Source organism: Pipistrellus hanaki (genome assembly GCF_964339955.1).
Source record: "Pipistrellus hanaki genome assembly, chromosome: 8".
Taxonomy (NCBI): domain Eukaryota; kingdom Metazoa; phylum Chordata; class Mammalia; order Chiroptera; family Vespertilionidae; genus Pipistrellus; species Pipistrellus hanaki.
Genome location: NC_140510.1, coordinates 41,498,705 through 41,520,779, shown reverse-complemented (window position 1 = coordinate 41,520,779; position 22,075 = coordinate 41,498,705). Strand labels below are relative to the sequence as shown.

Here is a 22,075-nt window from a genome sequence, read left to right as displayed (position 1 = left end):
CCTTTCAGTCCGCAGACCGACGCTCTATCCACTGAGCCAAACCGGTTTCGGCTGTTTACTCTTTCTGGATTTTATGATTTACTTATCTTTGTCTGATTTTCTTAAACTAACTTATTTAACATTTCAGAAGTTCAAAGGTTGAAGCAAACTAAATCTTCTCTTCGGAAAGCCTGTGTTGTAAACTCTAATGACCTGCTCCACATCAACATCAGAATAAGATTACAGTACATTACAAGTTACATATATACTCTTGTCAAAAAAGAAGCACTTAAAAGCTATAACCCATGACATTCTGAGACTCATCAACCAGTCAATTTTTTTCCTTGTAAATTTCTTGCGGGGTCAAATAAGGCATTAAATAATAGCAATATTCTAATAGATTACAATAGCATCAGTAGAAGCTTGGATCAAAAGATGAAATGATTGTCTCAGCATTGTTGGGGGAGAGGAATGGAGAGAGGGAATCACTTTTAGGTTTTAAAAACAGCATGGAAGGTAAGAACATTGTTAAACAAACAAAAACAATTCCCATGAAATGTTACTGGTTATGTTACTAAATCCACAATGGCATCAGAATGCAAAGTCGTGGATGTTGAAAATCTCTTATGGGCAATTCTCACACGGATTCTTAACAAAGACAGCAATTAAATTGAAGACTAAGACAGATATGTAACTGAGTATCACCTTATAACCTCATAGAGGTGTGCTTGGGGAGTGTAGCTTTGTGTGAAAACCCAAAGGGACTGTTAACCAAACTCCAGAGTTAGGCGTGAGTAGTCATGGCCAGAGGTGCTCCCCAAAAGAAGTTGAATAGTAATTAATGTATAAATGGTCATATTTCTTTAAGTACCAAAGCATTTATAAGATTAAGACCTTTGTGTGAAATGCCACAATGCAAATGAAATACTCCATTCTGAGCTATTATAGATATATTTGTGGGTGGAAAAATACAGATGCCCAAAGCAGTTGGAACTGTGAGACCTCAGTAGTCATGCTTACATTAAATGAAGCTTCTCCATCTATGCTAAGAGGGTAACCAAAACCATATTGCTCACCCAGCCACCTCAGGACAAAGTCTTTGTCTGTGATAGATGCTTGCTCAAGTCCATCATGTAATACGTGTATAATTGCCATGAAAGAGAGATATGAGATATCCAGAAGCAAAAACCTCATCCAGACTAAAATATTGATTATAATAATGTATGGAATGAAATAGGAAAGTTTTAGAAGTGATGCAGAGCATTATCATTAGTAACTTTTAGATCTGACAAATCCCCTGCAAAGGTGTAGTATACTAAAATATCATTCTAATGCTACTGACTCAGCACCTCCTCTTTTACATCAGTTTTATATCACCAGAATGTATTGTTGCTTTTATTTATTATTTGCACATTCTAATAAATGTCCTCCTTTTATTCTTCTTTCACCCATATTAATTAATATTGGTCATAATATCGCTTTACTTTACTAATTCTTTCCATTCACAAATTCTACTTCGCTTATAAATAAAAAAATTTTCCCCACAGCCTCTGGCTTCCATTTATTTTCTTTTGGATTATTTTTTCTTCTTTAGGAGTTCTTTTCTCATTGGTTTCTACTTTAGCTTTGTTTGTCTTTCTTTTAAAAAAAAATTATCATTTTTCTATTGCCCACTACACTCCTTATTCCCAGCATCCTTTTGTTGTTCTTTCAGATTTACTGTCTGTTAACATATACTTCCTTTTATTTATTTTGTTTGTTTCTAGCTATTGTTACTAGTAGTAGTTAGTCTTCACTCTTTCTCTCTGTTCTCTTTTTATTTTGTCTAAGTGCCTGTCATTATTCATAAGGGAAATATGTCAAAGTATTTTCTCACCAAAAGAGTTATGTTGCTTTTCACATATTTCAATGCTTCTTCTCATGAACAGAGAAAGGGGAAAGACAAAACTACAGATTCTGTGAGGTTCCTCTCTCCCATGTCTAATGAGATATAGTTTCAGAAATTAGGACCATTTAAGTATTCAGTAAAAATTTTACACTAAGAGTGAGGTATGCCAGGCCAGCATGGCTCAGCGGTTAAGAGTCTTAGGAAAAAAGAGGTCCTGGTTTGATTCTCAGTCAGGGCATATGACCACGTTGCAGGAGGAAGCCAGTCAATGATTCTCGCCTATCATTGGTATTTCTATTTGTCTCTCCCTCTTCCTTCCTCTCTGAAATCAATAAAAATATATTTTTTAAAAAGAGAGAGGTATAATATAGATAGAAAACTCACGATTTATTTCTGTATTTTTTAGCAAAGTACGTACAGATTTTAAATATAATTCAGAATTCTTTCTATAATGTTACAGACAAGGTGTTAATATTCATTACATTTAACATTTTTAAGATATTCCATAGGAAATCTATATTTAAAAATTTTATTATTGTAATTACAGTAACACAAGGTTTATTTTTAAAACTATTTGAATATAAGATATACTTAGAGTTGAAAAAACACTTTCATTAACCTCAATGTGATATCATTATAATATGGGTTAAATTGCTCACATATAAATGTTATTCCAGTATTTGAATTAATTTATAATTTTATATGCTATATTTGAAGTGATCATATTTGCTAGTGTAAAATTTTTTCTTCTAGCTTTCTGGTTATTTACTTCTCCAGTTGGCACTGATAGCCAGTGATTAGGAAGATTTGCATAGAGGGCTTTCATAGTTTGACTATTTCGGGACAATAAGTAGGCTTTTAGTAAAATGTTTCTGTTCCATCTACATAACTTTATGGACAATGATCTCCAATATGGAATTCCCTTTAAAGGCACAAATTGATCACAATGATCTTATATATTTGCATATATATAGGACCATTTATATAAAATCTAAACATATACATGTGAATGCAAGCACTAAAGCAGTGAAATAGAAAAGATGAAACCAAATAAATGGACAAAACCTACCAGAAAAATGCAAAGAGAACAAAGTAGAAGTCATTTTATGGTAATAGACAGAGTTGTCTTTAGAGGAAAAAAATTACAAAAAGTGATACAAGGACTATGTAAGGTAGTAAAAGGTTTAATTTATTCCAAAGATTAAATCATAAGCAATATCTACATTCCAGATAACATAGCATTTACATTTATAAAACAAAAAGTGTAGAAACTATGAAAATAAATAGGAACACATTAAAAATAGACTTGAATTCACCTATTTTAACTCATAATAAATCAATTAGAATAAAAATATGTACAGATATAGAATCTCTGAGTAAGATAAGAAAAAGGATAAATTAATGGACACAGACACGAGGGGGGTTAAGGTATATGTTGGATGTTGGAGGGTGTTGGTGACTGGGAAGAGGTCAATGAGGAAAAAAGGAGACATATGTAGTAATGTGTATAATACTTTAAACAATAAAGAATCTATAAATAAATAAATAAATAGGAAGATATATATAAAGTCTTTAAAAAAAAATAAAAATAAGAACCAACAAATTATCCCAATCAAAAAGAAAAGAAAAGGTAAGTTGAATTGAAATATACTGAACTCTATATTTTTAAGACAAATAATAATCTTATTTCCCGTGTTCTGGGAAATCATTTAAAAAACAACCTCAAGCCAAAACTGGTTTGGCTCAGTGGATAGAGCGTTGGCCTGTGGACTGAAAGGTCCTGAGTTCAATTCCGGTCAAGGGCATGTACCTTGGTTGCGGGCACATAGCTAGTGGGGGGTGTGCAAGAGGCAGCTGATTGATGATTCTCTCTCATCAATGTTTCTAACTCTCTATCCCTCTCTCTTCCTCTCTGTAAAAAATCAATAAAATATATATTTTTTAAAATCAACCTCAATTAGGACAAAAAGAAAATTAAATAAATTCTACAAATAGAAATGGTATGAACTATATTATTACATTATAATGTGATAAAACTAAACTTAAATAAATCATTGAAAAATATATTAATTTATTTTTTGGAAATTTTAAACACTTTGATTTACCATGGCTTCTACAATAAAGAGGAATTTTAAGTCAGAGTTTATTTTAAGAATTTTCTGGTTATTTTTGTTTGGTTGATTTTCCCTATGAAGTTTCAAATAAGTTTGTATAGTTCTAAACATTTTGCTATTTTTGTAGGGGCCATATTAAATCATTCATCAATTTAGGAAAGTTTCATATCTTTATTATATTGTATTTTTATCCAAGAATAAGATGTTCCTTTTCATCCATTTATATTTCTTTTCAGTTTATTCAAAACTTAAAAAAACACTCACTTTTTATTCATAAAATTTTCATCAAATGTATTTTCCCCTTTTAAATAGCCTTTTTTTTTGGTTCATATCAAAATTGAGTAGGAATGAGTTCCTATACATGCCCAGCCCCACAAAAGTACCCTCCACCATCCACAGCACTCCAGAATGTCACATTTGCTATATCAAAGAACCTACAATGACACTTCATTATCACTCAAAGTTCATAATTTACATTAGAGTTCACTCTTGGAATTGAATGTTCTATGGATTTGGAGAAATACATAATGGCCTGTATCCACCATTACAGTATCATACAGAAAAATTTCACTACTCTAAAAGTCCTCTGTGCCTTTGCTATTCATCCTTCCCTTCCCCAAGCCTGGCAACCACTGATCTTTTTATTGTCTTCATAGGTTTGCCTTTTTCCGAATGTCATAGAGTTGGAATCAGACTGTATGCATCCTTTCCAGATTCATTGACTTCTTCCACTTAGGAATATGCATTTGTTTTCCTCCATGTGGCTTCATAGCTTGATAGCTCTTTTTTTTTTTTTTAGCACTAAATAATATTCCCTTGCCTGTATCCATGTATCTACTGAAGGACATCTTGGTTGCTTCTAATTATGACAATTTTGAATGCAACTGCTATAAACATCCATGTGCAGGTTTTTTAGGACGTAAGTCTTCAGCTCATTTGGGTAAATATCAAGGAGGGCAATTGCTGGATTGTATGGTAAGAGTAAGTTTTCATTTGTAAGAAAATACCACACTGTCTTCAATAGTGACTGTAGCATTCAGTGTTGGTATTGCATTCCCAGTAACAGTGAATGAGCCACATCCCTGTCAGCATGTGGTGGTGTCAGTGTTCTGGGTTTTGGCCATTTTATTAGGTATGTAGTTGTTTTACTTTGCTTTTCCCTGATGACATATGATATGGAGCATCTTTTCATATATTTATTTAACATCTGTCTTCTTTGATGAGGTATTTTTTAGGGCTTTGGCCTGGTTTTTAAATTAATTTCTTTGTTTTATTATTGTTGTACTTTAAGAGTTATTTGTATATTTTGGCCCTAACCAGTTTGGCTCAGTGGATAGAGCGTCGGCCTGCAGACTGAAAGGTTCCAGGTTCAATTCTGGTAAAGGGCAGGTACCTAGGTTGCCAACACATCCCCAGTAGGGTGTGTATAGGAGGCAGCTGATCGATGTTTCTAACTCTCTATCCCTCTTCTTCCTTTCTGTAAAAAAAATTAATAATAATAATAATAATAACATATATATATGTATATGTATATATATATATATATTTTTTTTTAAAGAGTTCTTTGTATATTTTGGATAGGAGTCCTTTATCAACTTTGGTTTTGCAAATATTTTCTGTGGATTGCCTTTTTGTTTAGTTGATATTATAATTCACAGAGCAGAGGTTTTAGTTTTAATTAAGTCTAGCTTATCAATTATTCCTTTAATAGATTGTGCTTTTAGTGTTCATTAAAAAGTCATTGCCAAACCAAAGATCATTTGAATTTTATTCTAATTTATTTTGTAGAAGTTTCATAGTTCTAAAATTTACCTTTAGATCTGTGATCAATTTTGAGTTAAATTTTGTAAAGTGATAGGAACTGTGTCTACATGTGTGTGTGTGTGTGTGTATGTATTCTATAATAATAAAAGCATTATATGCTAATTAGACCAGACGTCCTTCTGATGTCCTTCCTTCTGACAAAGCCGCAGTGGGCAAGGGCTGTGGCAAAGGCAGCAGTGGCCCTTGGCCGTGGCGGAGGTGGGCAGGAGCCAGGGCCAAGGCCCTTGCATGAATTTTGTGCATTGGGCTCTAGTATATATATAAAATCATGTGGAGGTCCATTTTGTCCAGCACTATGTTTTGGAGAAGACTATGTTTGCTCTTTTATATTGCCTTTGTCCCTTTGTCAAAGATCAGTTACAGCTACAATTTTATTGTGATTCCTATATATATATATATATATATATATATATATATATATATATATATATATATAAAGATGCAATTAACTGTATCATAGCTTGCTGACCTTAATGAGTTAATGCAGTATCCAAACAAACCTTATGGCCAAGCAGTAGCATAGGCTCTGGGAAGTTCTGGCTCAATAATAACTGTGAAATTTGAGCTCATATTAAATATGCCTGAAAATAATACATTTGGGATTTGGCCTCTGGCATCAGATCAAGTCTGACTCTGCTATCTGGAGTTGAGAGTTTTGCCTCAGGTTCTCATAATAGGACTATAGCATTATAGGACTATAGTATCAGCAAGAAATTATTATTGCTTTAGTGAAGAAAAATAGTGCAGTTCCTATTGAGCTTGTGGTATCCTGTCTTCTTTCTGGTCATTTCCTCCCCCTGAAATAGGAGAACCCAGCTGACTCCAGCAACTTTAGTTATCTTCCACCATGACCCATGCTAGTACTTTCTATTTAGTCCTTCTGTCATTCTTAGTCATATAAAAGGCATTTGTCCAGTCTTTAGTTGTCTCTTTCTGTATGTGCTCAAGTATGACAAGCTCAACATGGCTAATGACATGACCAGATCATAGTTTTAGTTGTCTCACATCTCAGAATAGATGGAGACCCAATCAGAACAGCCTGATTGGTCATTAAGGCTGGCTGCAGCAAAGTGTTCTGACTACCTTTCCGATGGTCTTAGGCTCTACAGCAGCGGTTCTCAACCTGTGGGTTGAGACCCAGAGGTTGAGAACCGCTAGCAGGGTTGCCTAAGACCCTCGGAAAACACAGATATTTACATTATGACTCATAACAGTAGCAAAATTACAGTTATGAAGTACTAACAAAAATAATTTTATGGAACCATTAAAGGGTCGTGGCATTAGAAAGATTTAGAACCACTGCTATAGAGGGTTGGGTTTTATATCCTCTCAGAGACAACTCCCTTTCACTTCACCCTGTTGATGAACTAACCATTGTCTCTATGGGGCATCCTCATTTCTGCATCTTACGCAGTGAACAGCCCATTAGGGACATGGTGGTATTTAGCCAAATGTACTTCAATTAAGGCTAGACTTGAATGACTTTCTTAATTTATGGCACCGTTCCTGAATCTGCAAAGCATAAGACTGAATAAACAAGGTTAGTACAGTTAATAAAACCCTAGATAGAAACCATGTCTGTTAAGCCATGGTCATAGAAGCAAAGAGTAGAATGGCAGTTACCAGGTCCTGTGGGAGAGAAAAATGGGGGGTTTCTGTTCAGGTCTACATCTGTTCCAGTTTATATCAAGGACTCTGGTACAGGACTCTCGGCAAACTCACTATTCAACAGAGCCAGATGTCAATAGTACAACAATTCAAATTTCTTTTGAGAGCCAAATTTTTAGACTTAAACATTTGTAATGCCACTTCTTCAAAATAAACACACCTAGGCCGTGGTATTTTGTGGAAGAGCCACACTCAAGAGTCCAAAGAGCCACGTGTGGCTCGCAAGCCGCAGTTTGCTGACCACTGCTCTAGTATATTAGGGTTTGCTGAAGAAAAAAACTCATTTAAGTCCAATTAGTGATTTTTTTTCACTCCTGAAGTAACTGAAATAAGTGCTAAAAGTCTGCTGTACGATTTCATGCCTCTAGTTAACAATACTGTCTTACACACTTAAAAACTTTGTTAAAATGGTAGATCTAACATTAAATGTTCTTACTACAAAAAGATTCACATTTAACAATTACATTGGAAACAATTTCAATGCGCTAGTGTTTAATGTAAGAGTTTATAGCTATTAAGTCTTCTTTCAATCTCCTTTAAATATCAGCATTACTTTTTTTTTTTTTAGGACTTTCATATGTGGAGTAAATGGTAATTAAAATGTGCAGGATGACAAGATGGAGCAAACAGTGCTTGTACCACCAGGACCTGACAGCTTCAACTTCTTCACCAGAGAATCTCTTGCGGCTATTGAGAGGCGCATTGCAGAAGAAAAAGCCAAGAATCCCAAACCAGACAAGAAAGATGACGATGAAAATGGCCCAAAGCCAAACAGTGACTTGGAAGCTGGAAGGAACCTTCCTTTTATTTATGGAGACATCCCTTCAGGGATGGTGTCAGAGCCTTTGGAGGACCTGGACCCGTATTACATCAACAAAAAAGTGAGTGTTTTTTATCAGGCATGTTTCGCTGTGAATTGCCTACTGCATACCCTGGATGGTTGTAGCACCCACACAGGCTGAATTAGCACAGTCTTAAGTACCCTTCTGTTTAAGAAGTAAAACATGTTTGCATGTGTTTATGCACATACGTGAGAAATAAATACATCATAACTGACGGAGCCGTCCCAAATGCACCACCACAGATACCTAATAACAAATTTAAGTGATAGGCAGCTAATTTAATGAACTAAACATTTCTACCCCAGGATCATATTTAGTATAAAATTGTATGTTTTCTGTACTCGAAAATCCTGGAGCTATCACATTTTGAAAGGCTTCAAAAATATTATTATTAATTTCTTATGGAGCAAACTATGATGCCACAAGTGTTTTCAACTTCTAACTCTTGTTATAAATAAATCAGTTAATTTCTGGAACATTGCTATATAAACTCCAATTTTTAAAAATATTTAATTTTTTGTAAAAATATATTTATATTGATAAGAATTAACAAAAATATAGTATTCTGAAGAACGTGTAAGGATATTTTAATGCCTCCATTTTCTGTATCCATGCTTGAAATAAGTACCTTGCATTAGGCATCCAATCTTTTATTAAGACTATTATTTCACCAATCTTTTATTAAGACTATTATTTCACTACAGAAAAAGATAAAATAAAAAATGTTTATTGTATTGATTTTGAATTGCAACATTTTTTTATCTTTTTCATCTGGCACAATATATTTTTGAATTCTTGGTAGGAGGATAAGGCACAAAGATTTTAATTAAACAAATGAAATATTTTAGTTAGACATGGTCCTTAAAATACACTAGGCTCTGTTTGTTGCTGACACAGTTCTTAATAACATGAAATTAGCCTTTGTCAAATGCATAAGTTTGTCAATTTTAATATGTGGATTTGAGACAGTTTTATAAATCACTTCTCATTGCTATAATTTCAGAGATTAAAGAGAAAAAAAAACACACAAACCCTCACAAAAGGATGACTAGCATTGTGTTTGTGTGTGTGTGTTTTTTTTTTCTTTTAAGTTTCAGGATATAGCTGGTTTAAGTGTAACACATTTTTTAATAAGTGCTTGCCCATTTTACATTAAAGGAAAAGATAATTATTTTCCAAAGATTTTATTTTTCCCTATTTAACATTACTTATAGTATTGCCAAATCTTAGTAGATAAGAGATTATCCATTTCATAACTGCCTTTCAAATTATAAGAAAAGTTTCACTATATAATTAATCTAGAGGCCCGATGTACAAAATTTGTGCACAAGGGAGGGGGGAGAGGGGAGGGGGCAGGTCCCTCAGCCCAGCCTGCACTGTCTCCAATCTGGGACCCCTTGAGTGATGCCTTACTGCCTAAATCAGTGCCTGAACGGTCAGTTGGAAATCCTTCTCACAATCCAGGACTGCTGGCTCCCAACTGCTTGCCTCCCTGCCAGCCTGATCACCCCCTAACTACTACCCTGACAGCCTGATCGACACCTAACTGCTCCCCTGTCAACCCAATTGCTCCTAACAGTCCTCCTCTGTAGGCATGGTCACCCCTAACTGTCCTCCCCTGTAGGCCTGGTTCCCTCCAACTGCCCTCCCCTGCAAGTATGATCTCCCTTAACTGCCCTCCCCTGCATGCCTGGTTCCCCCCAACTGCCCTCCCCTGCAGGCCTAGGTTCCTCCCCTCCCCCCCCCCAAAGTACCCTCCCCTGCTGGACATCTTGTGGTGGCCATCTTTTGTCCACATGGGGGCAGTCATCTTGTGTGTTGGAGTGATGATCAATTTGCATATTACCCTTTTATTAGACAAGACCAGTCCTTTGGAATATAATTTAATATCTCACCTGAAATGCTAAAGCCCAAATTAAATATACTAGGAGGGGCTTATTTGTATAAGAAAAATAAAAATGCAGATAATTAAATTATTTAAACATTTTAACTTATTGAAAGGTACTTCGTTATTGAGGTAATGACTCTGCTGTGTTCTAGACAGAAATTTATTCACCCCATAGAATGTGTTAGTTTATCTGTAGACATTGGATATATTCAGTCTGTTCAAATTATGGGTTAGGGGGATTGATCCCCAGAAGGCCTTTTGCTACTCTAAGACACCCAGCCCCCATCTCTCCAGTAGTAAACGCCTTCTAAAAATTGTTAAAGCTACACAGGGTCTTCATAAAACAGGGCTGGCATCTAGCATCCCAGCTTATATGCTATATCCTTACTTGTGAAACAACAAATGAATTTTTTTTCTTTTTCAAATGAATATCTTGATAAAGACCAAACTAATGCAGTTTGACAAAAGCAGAGATTCTTCATGTGAAAATCAGATAATCTAATAATATTTCCATTTAAATCACGGTGGGGAATGCTCAGCCTATGGGCTGTGAAAGGCCCGATAAACCATTTGGTCTGGTCATGGGCAAGTCATGAGGGGGTGAGCTAATTAAATGTTTGACTAGGTAGCAGGCTAATTTTTAAGTTGATAATTTCGTATAATGCAAATGATGTTAAAAAATATTCAAATGGCCCTTGGCAAAAAAACGGTTCCCCATTCCTACTTAAAGGAAAGTTTCACACTGATAACATTTGTTATCTTGAGAGGATGCCCCAAAATAAAATTATTAATTCATAATGAGTGATTTATAATCCTATATAATTAAAAGGGTAATATACAAATTGACCGGGAATGACCAGTCTCTATAAAGTGTACTGACCACCACGCAGGAACTGCCCCTAGGTGGTCAGTGCACTCCCACAGGGGGAGTTCCACTCAGCCACAAGCTGGGCTGAAGGCTGCGAGTGCAGCAGCAGTGGTGGGAGCCTCTCCCGCCTTCTCAGCAGCACTGAGGATGTCCAACTAATGGCTTAGGCAGCGGGAGCCGGCCTAAGCTGTTAGTCAGACATCCCCTGAGGCCTCCCAGGCTGCCAGAGGGATGTCTGGCTGCCAGCTTAGGCCTGTTTCCCCTAGGATCAGGCCTAAGCCAGCAGGGGGACACCCCCTGAGGAGTCCCAGACTGTGTGAGGGTGCAGGCTGGGCTGAGGAATTACCCCCCCGCCCCCACACCTTGATACGAGTGCACAAATTTTCATGTACTGTCCTCTAGTCAAGGATATAAAGGCAGATGGAAGACAAAGTTATGCAAACCCTTTTTAATACTGAAAAGAACTGTCTTAAACCTGGGTGTGAAAGACCAACTTTGATGGAATGACTCAGTCAGCCAGATCCTTGTGCGGATGTAACCCTTATAAACCTTGTTAGGTTCACATTGAAACTTGCCATTAACATCTTCTATCCTTATCTTCAAATGCACATGGTGTGAGGAAGGAAAAGTATTTTGGCATTTTGGGACAAATCACAGTGAGCAAGTAGAACAACCTGATAAGAAAAATATTGTTATCAGGAAGGAGTTTTCTCCAAGGTAAGACACTTCCATTGCTTTCACATTGAGCTGACATCAACTGAGTCTTCAAATGTAAGTCATTCAAAGCAATGCAAATGGAACTTCCGACAAGTCCTTGATAACCAATGTGGTATATTTAGGATACCTGACTGAGTTACGTGTTTGAAATTTCACTATTTTGCACTTTCATATTTTAAAACTTTCTCTAGTTGCCTATACAGTTTTCTAGTCTTACGTTTTCTTTCATAATTGTATTATTTTATATAAAGGAATAATCTTAAATTCTGAATGTGTTTGCTATGATTAAGGTTTGAATGCTTAGCAAAATAATAACCTTTCAAACATAATAAATTTTTCTTTTGATATTTGATGACTAATTTTATTTTAGTGACTTGAATACCTGAGATTGGGAAAGTGATCATCATTAAAACAATGCAATACACTGGCATAGCTATAGAGTCTAATTGTGAAAATGTCACTAGAGAAAATGCTTCTTAGAATGATATTTCCCACTATTGCTGATATGGAGGATGTGGATTGTATTGCCTGAGTGAGTTGGAATATGCAAACCTCAATTTGGACAGTGACTTTCCTAAGATTTTTCTCAAGTACAATAATGAAGGTGTCATTCTTGTCAATGCACAATTTCTAGTTTCTTTCTTAATACTAGATAGAATAAGCAAAGCAATACTACTATAAAAATGGTTGCAGAATCTCTTTTCTTTTATACATTTGATTAAATTACATATATGGAATGTATTATGTAAGAAATACAAACGACTCTAAGCTCTCTGCCATCTTCCACAAAGACAATTTCAGTGAGCTTATGGAATTGTCACTGCTGATGGTGTATTTCCAGATGGCACATGCCCACATATTTTTATCTTCTTTGCTCCAGTTTAAAGTGTGCAAATTACATAATGTTAAAAATTTTACTGAAATTGTTAAAGTAGTTTAATTCATGATCAGTGACACTGTAGTAGCAACTGAAGAAATCGTAGCAACCATTTCATGAGCACTACTGGTGCATGGAAGCATTAGGGACTTTCCAGACCCTCAGATGTTTTAAGCCTTCGGAAGTCCAAAGTAAGAACAAAGGAAAAAGAGTGCTATCAGAATGCTGTCATAGAATTCCCCACGCCAGGTGAGCTCCGGTCCAGTTCTTCAGAACACCATTCAGGGTTCGATTTCTTTTATTTACTTATTTACGATAGTTGTGTGGCAAGGCACATTTGAACTTGTGAACTCACCTCCCCCCAACCCCTCTTTATGGGATTTTTTTTCTCAAGTTACTTTTCATAGCTTGGGTTGACTTTGTACCATTTGGCTATGCATTCAAATTCTTCACCCACTCTTTATTACAGAAAACTTCTCCCTCCTCATGTTCTTAAAATTACAGATGACTCACTAGCACCATGGGAGGAAATATCCTTTTGACATTGTGACAGTGTAGTGACAATAAAAGGAGGTATTTTAGATCTGTAGTGAGAATGAATAAGTTTGTTAATTACGGAATGTAGAAATTTATCCTTTAAAAATCTCTAGTGGACCATATAAAAACAACTTATTCTCTCTTTTTAAAAAGGTGCATAGCCCTAGCCAGTTTGGCTGGGTGGATAGAGTGTCAGCTTGCAGATTGAAGGGTCCCAGGTTCGATTCTGGTCAAGGGCACATGCCTGGGCTGTGGGCTCCATCCCCAGTGGGGAACGTGCAGGAGACAGCCAATCAATGATTCTCTCTAATCATTGATGTTTCTATCTCTCTCTTCTCCTCTTCCTTCCTCTCTAAAATCAATAAAAATATATTAAAAATAAAAAATAATAACAAAATTATAAAGGTACATATTCCTTCTTTATTGGGCCTACATGAAGAGTCATACATAAATTTGCTATTTTAAATTCAGGCCTGGTCTGTTATTACTACAGGAATTTTTAGCTATTATATTGGATAGAGAAAATTATTTACTTTGTTTTTAATTGGGTTTAGGGCATTTTTTTTCTTGAAAAAAATTTAATAATACATCAGAAAAGTATATAGTAATTAAAAGGTTATGATTCCATAAATTACCATATAGACAGTCCTCAATTTACAACATATTTTGCATATTACTAGTTCCTCTCAAATTACCAGTTAACCAGTATCTCCCTTACATCTAACACAGTGTAATTGACTTTCAACTCTCTCTCATCCCCACCCATGATTTTTTCCTTAAGCTCCTTTTTTGTCACCTCTAAGCCTCTATCTCAGAAATAAGATGGAAAAGATAAACCAGTGATAGAATCTAAATAAGCCAGTAATTAAATAATGGTTAGCCTTTATTGAATACCTGCTAGGTTAGTAAGAGACCCTTGAAGTCAAGGTGACCAAAATGCATCAGAAACTAGTTGAAAGAAAGAAAGAAAAAGAAAGAAAGAAAGAAAGAAAGAAAGAAAGAAAGAAAGAAAGAAAGAAAGAAAGAAAGAAAGAAATAGGGAGAGAGGGAGGAAGGGAGGGAGGGAGGGAGGAAGGGAGGGAGGGAGGGAGAGAGGGAGGGAGGGAGGGAGCGAGGGAGGAGAGAGGGAAGGAAAGAAGGAAGGAAGGAAGGAAGGAAGGAAGGAAGGAAGGAAGGAAGGAAGGAAGGGAGGGAGGGAGGGAGGGAGGGAGGGAGGGAGGGAGGGAGGGAGGGAGGAAGGAAGGGAGAAAGGAAGAAAGTAGGGAAGGAAGGGAGGAAGGAAGGAGGGAAGGAAGGGAGGAAGGAAGGAAGGAGAGAGAGAGAGAGAGAGAGAGAGAGAGAGAGAGAGAGAGAGAGAGAGAGAGAGAGAGAGAGAGGGAATCTGATTTTAACATCGAAGGACCCAGTACCTACAACATCATCATCAGGATACAGTCCTTTTCCATTTTGGGTTCTATTTTCACCCAATCTAGCTGCATTGGGAGGTTGGCCCTTCCCACAGGATGGCAAAAATAGCCACCAGTAGCACTAACCTAACATCCTACAGCTTAGTAACTCCACAAAAAAGAACACTCTCTTCAAAGCTCTAACAAAAGCCTGAAACTGGTTCTAATTAGGTCACATGGCCAAGGGTTTGTGATGGTCTCATTAGCCAGAGCAGTGTCACATGTTCACCTGGGTTGCCAAGGGGTGAGTCAGCTCATCAGAAGCCACCAGGGCAGACATGGCGCAATGGCTTTTCTAAAAGGAATAGATGAGGACTATTAAAGAAGGTATGTGAGGCGGGCAAGAACTGGAGCTCTGTATTCTATACAATATGTATCAGGGTACATACAGTTCTTATTTAAAACACATGTCCTTCCAAGACAGCTTCTGTCTGTATTTAAAAATAACGAAACTGAGGTGAAGTAATTTCCTAAGATCACAAAGATATTAAGTAAAGAGACTAGATTTAAACCTGATCTCTCCGCTTCCATAGGCCATTGCCATGCCACTTTGGGTCTCCACTTGTAGTAATGATACCAGTGGAAAAGATAAACCAGTGATAGAATCTAAATAAGCCTGTTACTGCTTTTCCTGACCCTCTATCCAATGCCACTCTGCTAGTTGTACCCCTTTCCTCCGAGGCTGGCAGTTTTTCCCAAAGCTCACTGTTTTTCCTCCACCAGGAGCATCCCCTGCCTTTGCAAAAACTAAAATCTTAGAGACTCCTTGGGTTTGCATCGGCTTCTAAAAAGGTAGATAATTACATTTCCCACCAGATTGTAGTTGTCTGATAAGCACCTTATTTTTCAAAGAGGACAGATTCGGGACACTTCAATCGAGTGCCTCTGTAAAGAAATGGCATTCAAATTGGGATCTGAAGGATAGAAAGGAGAGAAAGAAGCATCTTCTAGAGAAAGAGGAGAGTCTATCAGAGGATGTGTCATGGGGATGGACTGTACTAAGAAGAGAATAGGATGAGGTTGGGATGCGGGCCTGGGGCCAGGCAAAAGGCACCTTTTAGTTCATCCGAAAGAGTTTGAAGTTTAAGGGCAAAACGAATTATCAGAAACCTTTGAGTAGAGAAGTAACAATGGTCCACTTTACATCTTAAATATATTTTTATTGATTTCAAAGAGAAAGAGAGAGGAAGAGAGAGATAGAAACATCAGTGATGAGAGAAAATTATTGTTTGGCTGCCATCTGCCCGCCTCCTACTGGGGATTGATCTCACAACCTGAGCATACGCTCTGACTGGGAATCAAACTATGACCTCCTGGTTCATAGGGCGACACTCCACTACTGAGCCAGGCCAGCTGGCTCAAACAAAATTATTATAAGTTCTTACATGGACAGCCTAGAGCTGGGAGAGGGTGCAGAGATCGACACTCCACCACTGAGCCACGCAAGCTGGGCCTCTTCACATTTTAAAAGATCAAGATAGGAGTCATTTGGACACGTGGTCTAGGTTTTTTACAATAAAAAAGGGAGAATAATGGGTAGGATAAGAATCTATTTTGAAAGTATAACGTTTGAGTATCAGAGGGAACAAGCTGATGGCATTGTTTCCTAAATATGGAATTTGAGAGGAAAGTTATTGAACAAAAGAGTTCCATTGTGAAAGTGGCATTGCTCTCAGAAACATGTGTCCACATGTGTATACACTTGAAAGCCGGACAGACACACACTTTGAATCTTTCAATCCTTATCATTTTATGGTACTTTAGAACTTAAGGGCATTCACAATTGTATTTTATTCATACTCAAAAGAAGTCTGAGGTTAGTACTGCTATAATCCTCTCCATTCAGATGTAGAAATGGACATAAAATTCTCACCAAGTCTGCACTAAAACTGGGCCTCAAATTGTTTTTTGTGTTTTTTTTTTTTGAATGAAAAGCTAACTGCACAAGTAAAAGTATACCACACTCATTGTATGGGATAAGATACAGGGCTAAGAAAGGTTTGACCCCCGATTTTATCATTTCACCTGCGGTTATAGTTTTTCTTTCTGTGGTAGAGACAGAGATGTCCCCACCCTTGGCTGATGAGCGCCCAGCTGACACCGCCGATAGATCATCTCCTGCACTGGTTCTACCTCCCCACCCCCCTCCCCCATTTCCCCAGTTACAGGACAGCAACAGCAATTTTACAGACTCTTCTCTACATACGAATTCTTCTCATTTGCAGGCTCTTACAGCAAATACTTTTTTTAAAAATATATTTTATTGATTTTTTACAGAGAGGAAGGGAGAGAGATAGAGAGCCAGAAACGTCGATGAGAGAGAAACATCGACCAGCCGCCTCCTGCACATCCCCCACCGGGGATGTGCCCACAGCCAACGTACATGCCCTTGACCGGAATCAAACCCGGGACCCTTCAGTCCGCAGACCGACTCTCCACCACTGAGCCAAACTGGTTTCGGCTACAGCAAATACTTGTTTATGAAGAATAGAGCTCAGAGATATGTTTTGTTGACTCATGCAATATTGCTTAAAATTTTGAATTAGTTTCAGAGTTGTATAAATCTGGAGATTATACACATGCCCATTCCTACACACACACACACACACACACACACACACACACTCATGCATGTTTACGATTTCTGATTTGCATACCAATAATTGGCAGACACCCCTTGCCACCTATCCTCCAAGAGCACTGTGATTGTAATTGCTGGCTTAAAGACCAATGTGTAATTAGGTAAAGGTTGTGAATTAAAGCTTGAAGGGCCCCAGCAGGCAAGTGCCACAGGTTGTTCTTTGGATTGATTATTCCTAGACCAGTGGTTGGCAAACTCATTAGTCAACAGAGCCAAATACCAACAGTACGACGATTGAAATTTCTTTTGAGAACCAAATTTTTTAAACCTAAACTTCTTGTAACGCTACTTCTTCAAAGTACACTCGCCCAGGCCATGGTATTTTGTGGAAAATCCACACTCAAGGGGCCAAAGAGCCACATGTGGCTCGTGAGCCACAGTTTGCTGACCATGGCACTAGACTAAAGGGAAAAGCAGAATGAGACTAGGGAAGTTATTTTAATACCACATGCTCACTTCAGGGTCAGGTAGAGAACCTGTGAGAGACCTTCCCATCCCTCCAAGAGCCAAAAAAGGAGAGAAATCGTGGCCTGAATCCACAGGTTGTAACAAATAGGCAGGGAAGTAGGTGAGACCATTTAGAGTGCCCACAGGAAGGAAAACAGAATTAGATGCCATGGAATTTCCTCAGGAGGAGAAATGTCCCCAGAGATATGCAATAGTAGGAATCTCTTGACTTCTTTAAGCAGTTCTCTACCCCAAGCCTCTGAAGCACCTCTCCTTCTGCCAGAACTCATTCTACCCCTCCCTGATGATACCTCTTCTTAAGCCAGCAGCCTGGAGCTGGAAAAAGTTTGATCCCACTTCTGGCAGAAGTTAGAGCAAGGAAATTCTAGTGCCAATGCCAGGGCATTATCAAGAAAAGAGAGGTGTACTGCAGCCCAACCTAGTACTCTGTTGTGGGAAAAGATGTTCAAAGTCCTCAACAATTGACTTCCAAACACATTTTTGGAACACAATGTATGTTAAAAGTTGAAAATTGCTTGTTTTAAATTTTGAAGAGGAGGCATGAACTTAATAACCAATAGTGTATTCTGCATTTTCTGTTGTTCATGATCATTGTTAAGCTTCCTCTGTTACTTATAGCTTTTGCTAATTAACCCATGTGTACAACATAATTATTGATAATCTGAGCGATTTGAAAGATCACTAGTTAACCAAAACAGATTCATGGCCCTGCTATCACACAATCACCTGAGTTGTTGTTGTTGTTGTTATTATTATTATTATTATTATTATCTTGGTAATCCTCACCTAAGGATATTTTCCCATTGATTCTTAGAGAGAGTGGAAGGGAAGGGTAGAAACAGAGAGAGAAACACATTGATTGGCTGTCTCCTGCATGTGGCCTGACCAGCACCTGCAACTAAGGTACATGCCCTTTATTGGAATCAAACCCAAGACCCTTCCACAGAGCCAAAACAGCTAAGGCCTGAGTTATTTTATTTTTAAAAAAAATTCAGAATACTAGGCATGAGAATCTCTACTGAATTGAAATCACCACACCTTTATAAGCTAAATACTTTTATTCACATTTATCAAAACAGGCAAATGAGTCACAGGAGAGTCAAGTCAGTTGTTTAGGGTCTCCCTGCTGGAAGGCACCACAGCCAGATTTTGAACCGGGCATCCAGCTCCAGAGTCTGCACTCTTAAAAACCACATGAGTTCCAACGAATCTTACTTATATGTCCCTAATGTTTCCTTATAGATTATTAAGCTGCTGCTGACCGATTTGGTGGGGGTGTTTACCTATTTTTCTCGGTTTGTCTTTAAGTCAGAAATGATATTGTGCCTGGCAGTCTTGCTGAAGAGGACCTCGCAGTACAACAAATGGTTTACCTCTAGGTCTGTGCTGCCCAACAGAGCAGACATTAGCCCCATGTGATTATTGCACAGAAAGTGCGGCAAGTCCAGGCTTTGAAGACAGGATTGTATAAAAAAAAGGATGTAAAATATCTTAGTAGTTTAAAGATTGATTTCATTCCTAAACGGTGACATATTGGAAATAGTTGATTAGAGAAACCATTATTTCCCTGGCTAATTTGGTTCAGTGGATAGAGCGTTGGTTGGGGACTGAAATATCCCAGATTCGATTCTAGTCAAGGGCACATGCCTGGGTTGTGGGCTCGATCCCCAGTAGGGGGCGTGCAGAAGACTGCCTATTGATGCTAGTCTCTCATCGGTGTTTCTAATTCTCTATCCCTCTCTCTTTCTCTCTGTAAAAAAAATCAATGAAAATATATTTTTTAAAATTAGATATGTGGCTCAGATTTATAGTTTACATAATATTTCTATTGGGCAGCTCTAGTCTAGGAAAACCTTCACATATCCTTTTGAATTCTATTAGTAGAGACAGTTGAACATTCACTAGTTTATATGCTTCCTGAGATAATGATTTATGTATTTTTGCTTCCTCTCTAAGCCATAACACAGAGCTTTTATGTATTGTGCTAAACAAAATACATTTTTTACAATGAAATTAAAAGTTGTATCTAACACTAGTTTCATGCTACGTTCCAGTTATCTGCAATGTTCACACTTATTAATAGCTTATTATATAGGGGCTCAATAAATGTTACTTTAGTTTAGTAGCTACATGAAGAGATCAGTGGAAAAATTTGACCAATATCTAATACTAGAAGCCTGATGCATGGATTTGTGCACCAGTTGGGTCCCTCAGGCTGGCCAACTTGCTCTCCCAACACACTCTGAGAGATCCCAGATTGCAAGAAGGCACAGGCCAGGCCAAGGGACCCCACCGGTGCACAATCAGGCCAGGGAGGAGCTAAGGGAGGGCTCCAGGGAATGTCTGGCCCATCTCACCCAGTCCTGATCAACTGGACCCCAGCAGGAAGCTAACCTACTGTTCAGAGTGTCTTCCCCCTGGTGGTCAGTGCACATCATAGCAACTGGTTGAACACAACGTATTAGTGTTACCAGTTGGACACTTAGCATATTAGGCTTTTATTACCTTTAATAATAAAAGCATAAAATGCTAATTAGACCAGTGTCCTTTTGGACATCCTTCCTTCCAGATAGTGGTCAGGGGCCACTGCAGAGGTGGGCAGGGACAACGGCAGAGGGGCTGGGGCTGGGGCCAAGGCCCTTACATGAATTTCACACATCGGGCCTCTAGTATAGGATATAAAGAGTTCCTACAAATATATCTTTACAGTGGTATTTTATATATAGAACTCATTTTTCTAATTCAATCAAACTGCCATATTTTGAAATTTGTTTCCAAGCACAAAATTTTTCACATTAAACTGATTTCATGAATTCCCTACAGCCCGTTTCAAGGTAGATGCTATTGGGTCAGACTTTTCTCTTCCAACACCAATTTTGAGCTTTTTCTTTTGTATTGAAGTGACTTCAGGCAAAAAGAATGTATCTTGAGTTGTTTTAATGAAATTTTATAGGACTAATTTAAATTTAAAGGATGTCAAGATACTTCACTGTAATAAGCCATCCAATACACTGTATAAAAAAAAGTCAACACTGAGCTGTATGTTTAGAAATGGTTAAGATGGTAAATTTTATGTTATATAGTTTACCACATTAAAAATTTGAGGGGAAAGTGTAAAAAATTACACTCAGTTGAACAGTTGGTAACTCTTGATTTGCTTAAACATAAAATCCAGGCTGGGGCAAAAGTAGTTTTATACAGTTATTCATATGGAAAATAGCACAATACTTAATAAGTAATAACACAAGAATAAATTGTTTTGAGTACTTACAACTGTAAACCTACTTTTGCCCCCACCCTGTACTTGTTTATACAACTTGAGATACATAACATCTTGGCTAGTCTTTGAATTTTTCCCATTTTGAGCCTTTTCTTATTTGTTAAATGGGGAGGGCAATTATCTATCTATATGTTTGAAAATTCTAAATTTACTTTACTTGTAAATAAAATGTTCCCTTCTGACTCTATTCTCCCTTCAATACTATTAATACCATTATTTGGAGAACCACGTATCTAAGTCTCATTAATTCTTGAAACTTGTAAATAAAATGTTTGGCTTCTTGGCTATGCAAACAACTATAAGAAGGATAGATACAGAGATGAGGAAATAGAAATCAAATCAGTTGCAAACAGTAAATTTGCAGGTCTAAATGGAACTTACTGGCATAGAAATGGTAACACATTTAAGATTCTATATATTAGATTGCCCTATAAGTCTGCTTTATCAGAGGCTGTTTAAAATAAACCCATAAACCCTTTAAAGCGACATTGATAAAGTTTTTTAGTAAGTATATATGTTTCAACCTGAGAGATGCCTTGGCCATCTCTATGTCTTGTGAAAAATTAAAACAGAATAAACATTATTGTATAGTAAACTTCATTAATATCATTATAAATTCAAATTGCAAGCACTTACACAATGTACATATATTTCTTATAAATATTGTTAAAAATAATGATCTTCCACACATTATATGAATTTTATAAACAAAATAGAGGCCTAGTGCATGAAATTCATGCACTTGGGAAGGGGTTGTTCCTTGGCCCGGATTGTGAGAGGGCACAGGCCAAGCCAAGGGACCCAACCAATGCACAAACCCTTTAGTTTAGGGTTTGTTAAAGGCAAAGGGACATAACTCTCAATTGTTCCAGCCTTAGTTAGAAATTTGCATAGCCAAGAAGCCAAACATTTTATTTACAAGTTTCAAGAATTAAGCCAGGGAGGGACCATGGGAGAGCTCCAGAGTTATGTCCAGCCCATCTTGCTCAGACTCCAGCAGCAAGTTAACCTACTGGTCAAAGCATCTGCCCCCAGTGCA

The 22,075-nt window shown here is 37.4% G+C and overlaps 1 protein-coding gene across 6 annotated transcripts in view; it reads left to right on the top strand.

Annotated features, from left to right (window-relative positions):
• Positions 1-22,075, top strand: part of SCN1A (sodium voltage-gated channel alpha subunit 1) — a 121,078-nt gene that overhangs the window by 38,494 nt on the left and 60,509 nt on the right. For all 6 annotated transcript variants that reach the window (XM_084891570.1, XM_084891571.1, XM_084891574.1 and 3 more), the window contains exon 2: positions 8,042-8,354. In XM_084891570.1, coding sequence (XP_084747696.1) covers positions 8,091-8,354 — 264 coding nt within the window. In that variant the 5' untranslated portion in view covers positions 8,042-8,090. The remainder of the gene's footprint in view (positions 1-8,041; positions 8,355-22,075) is intronic.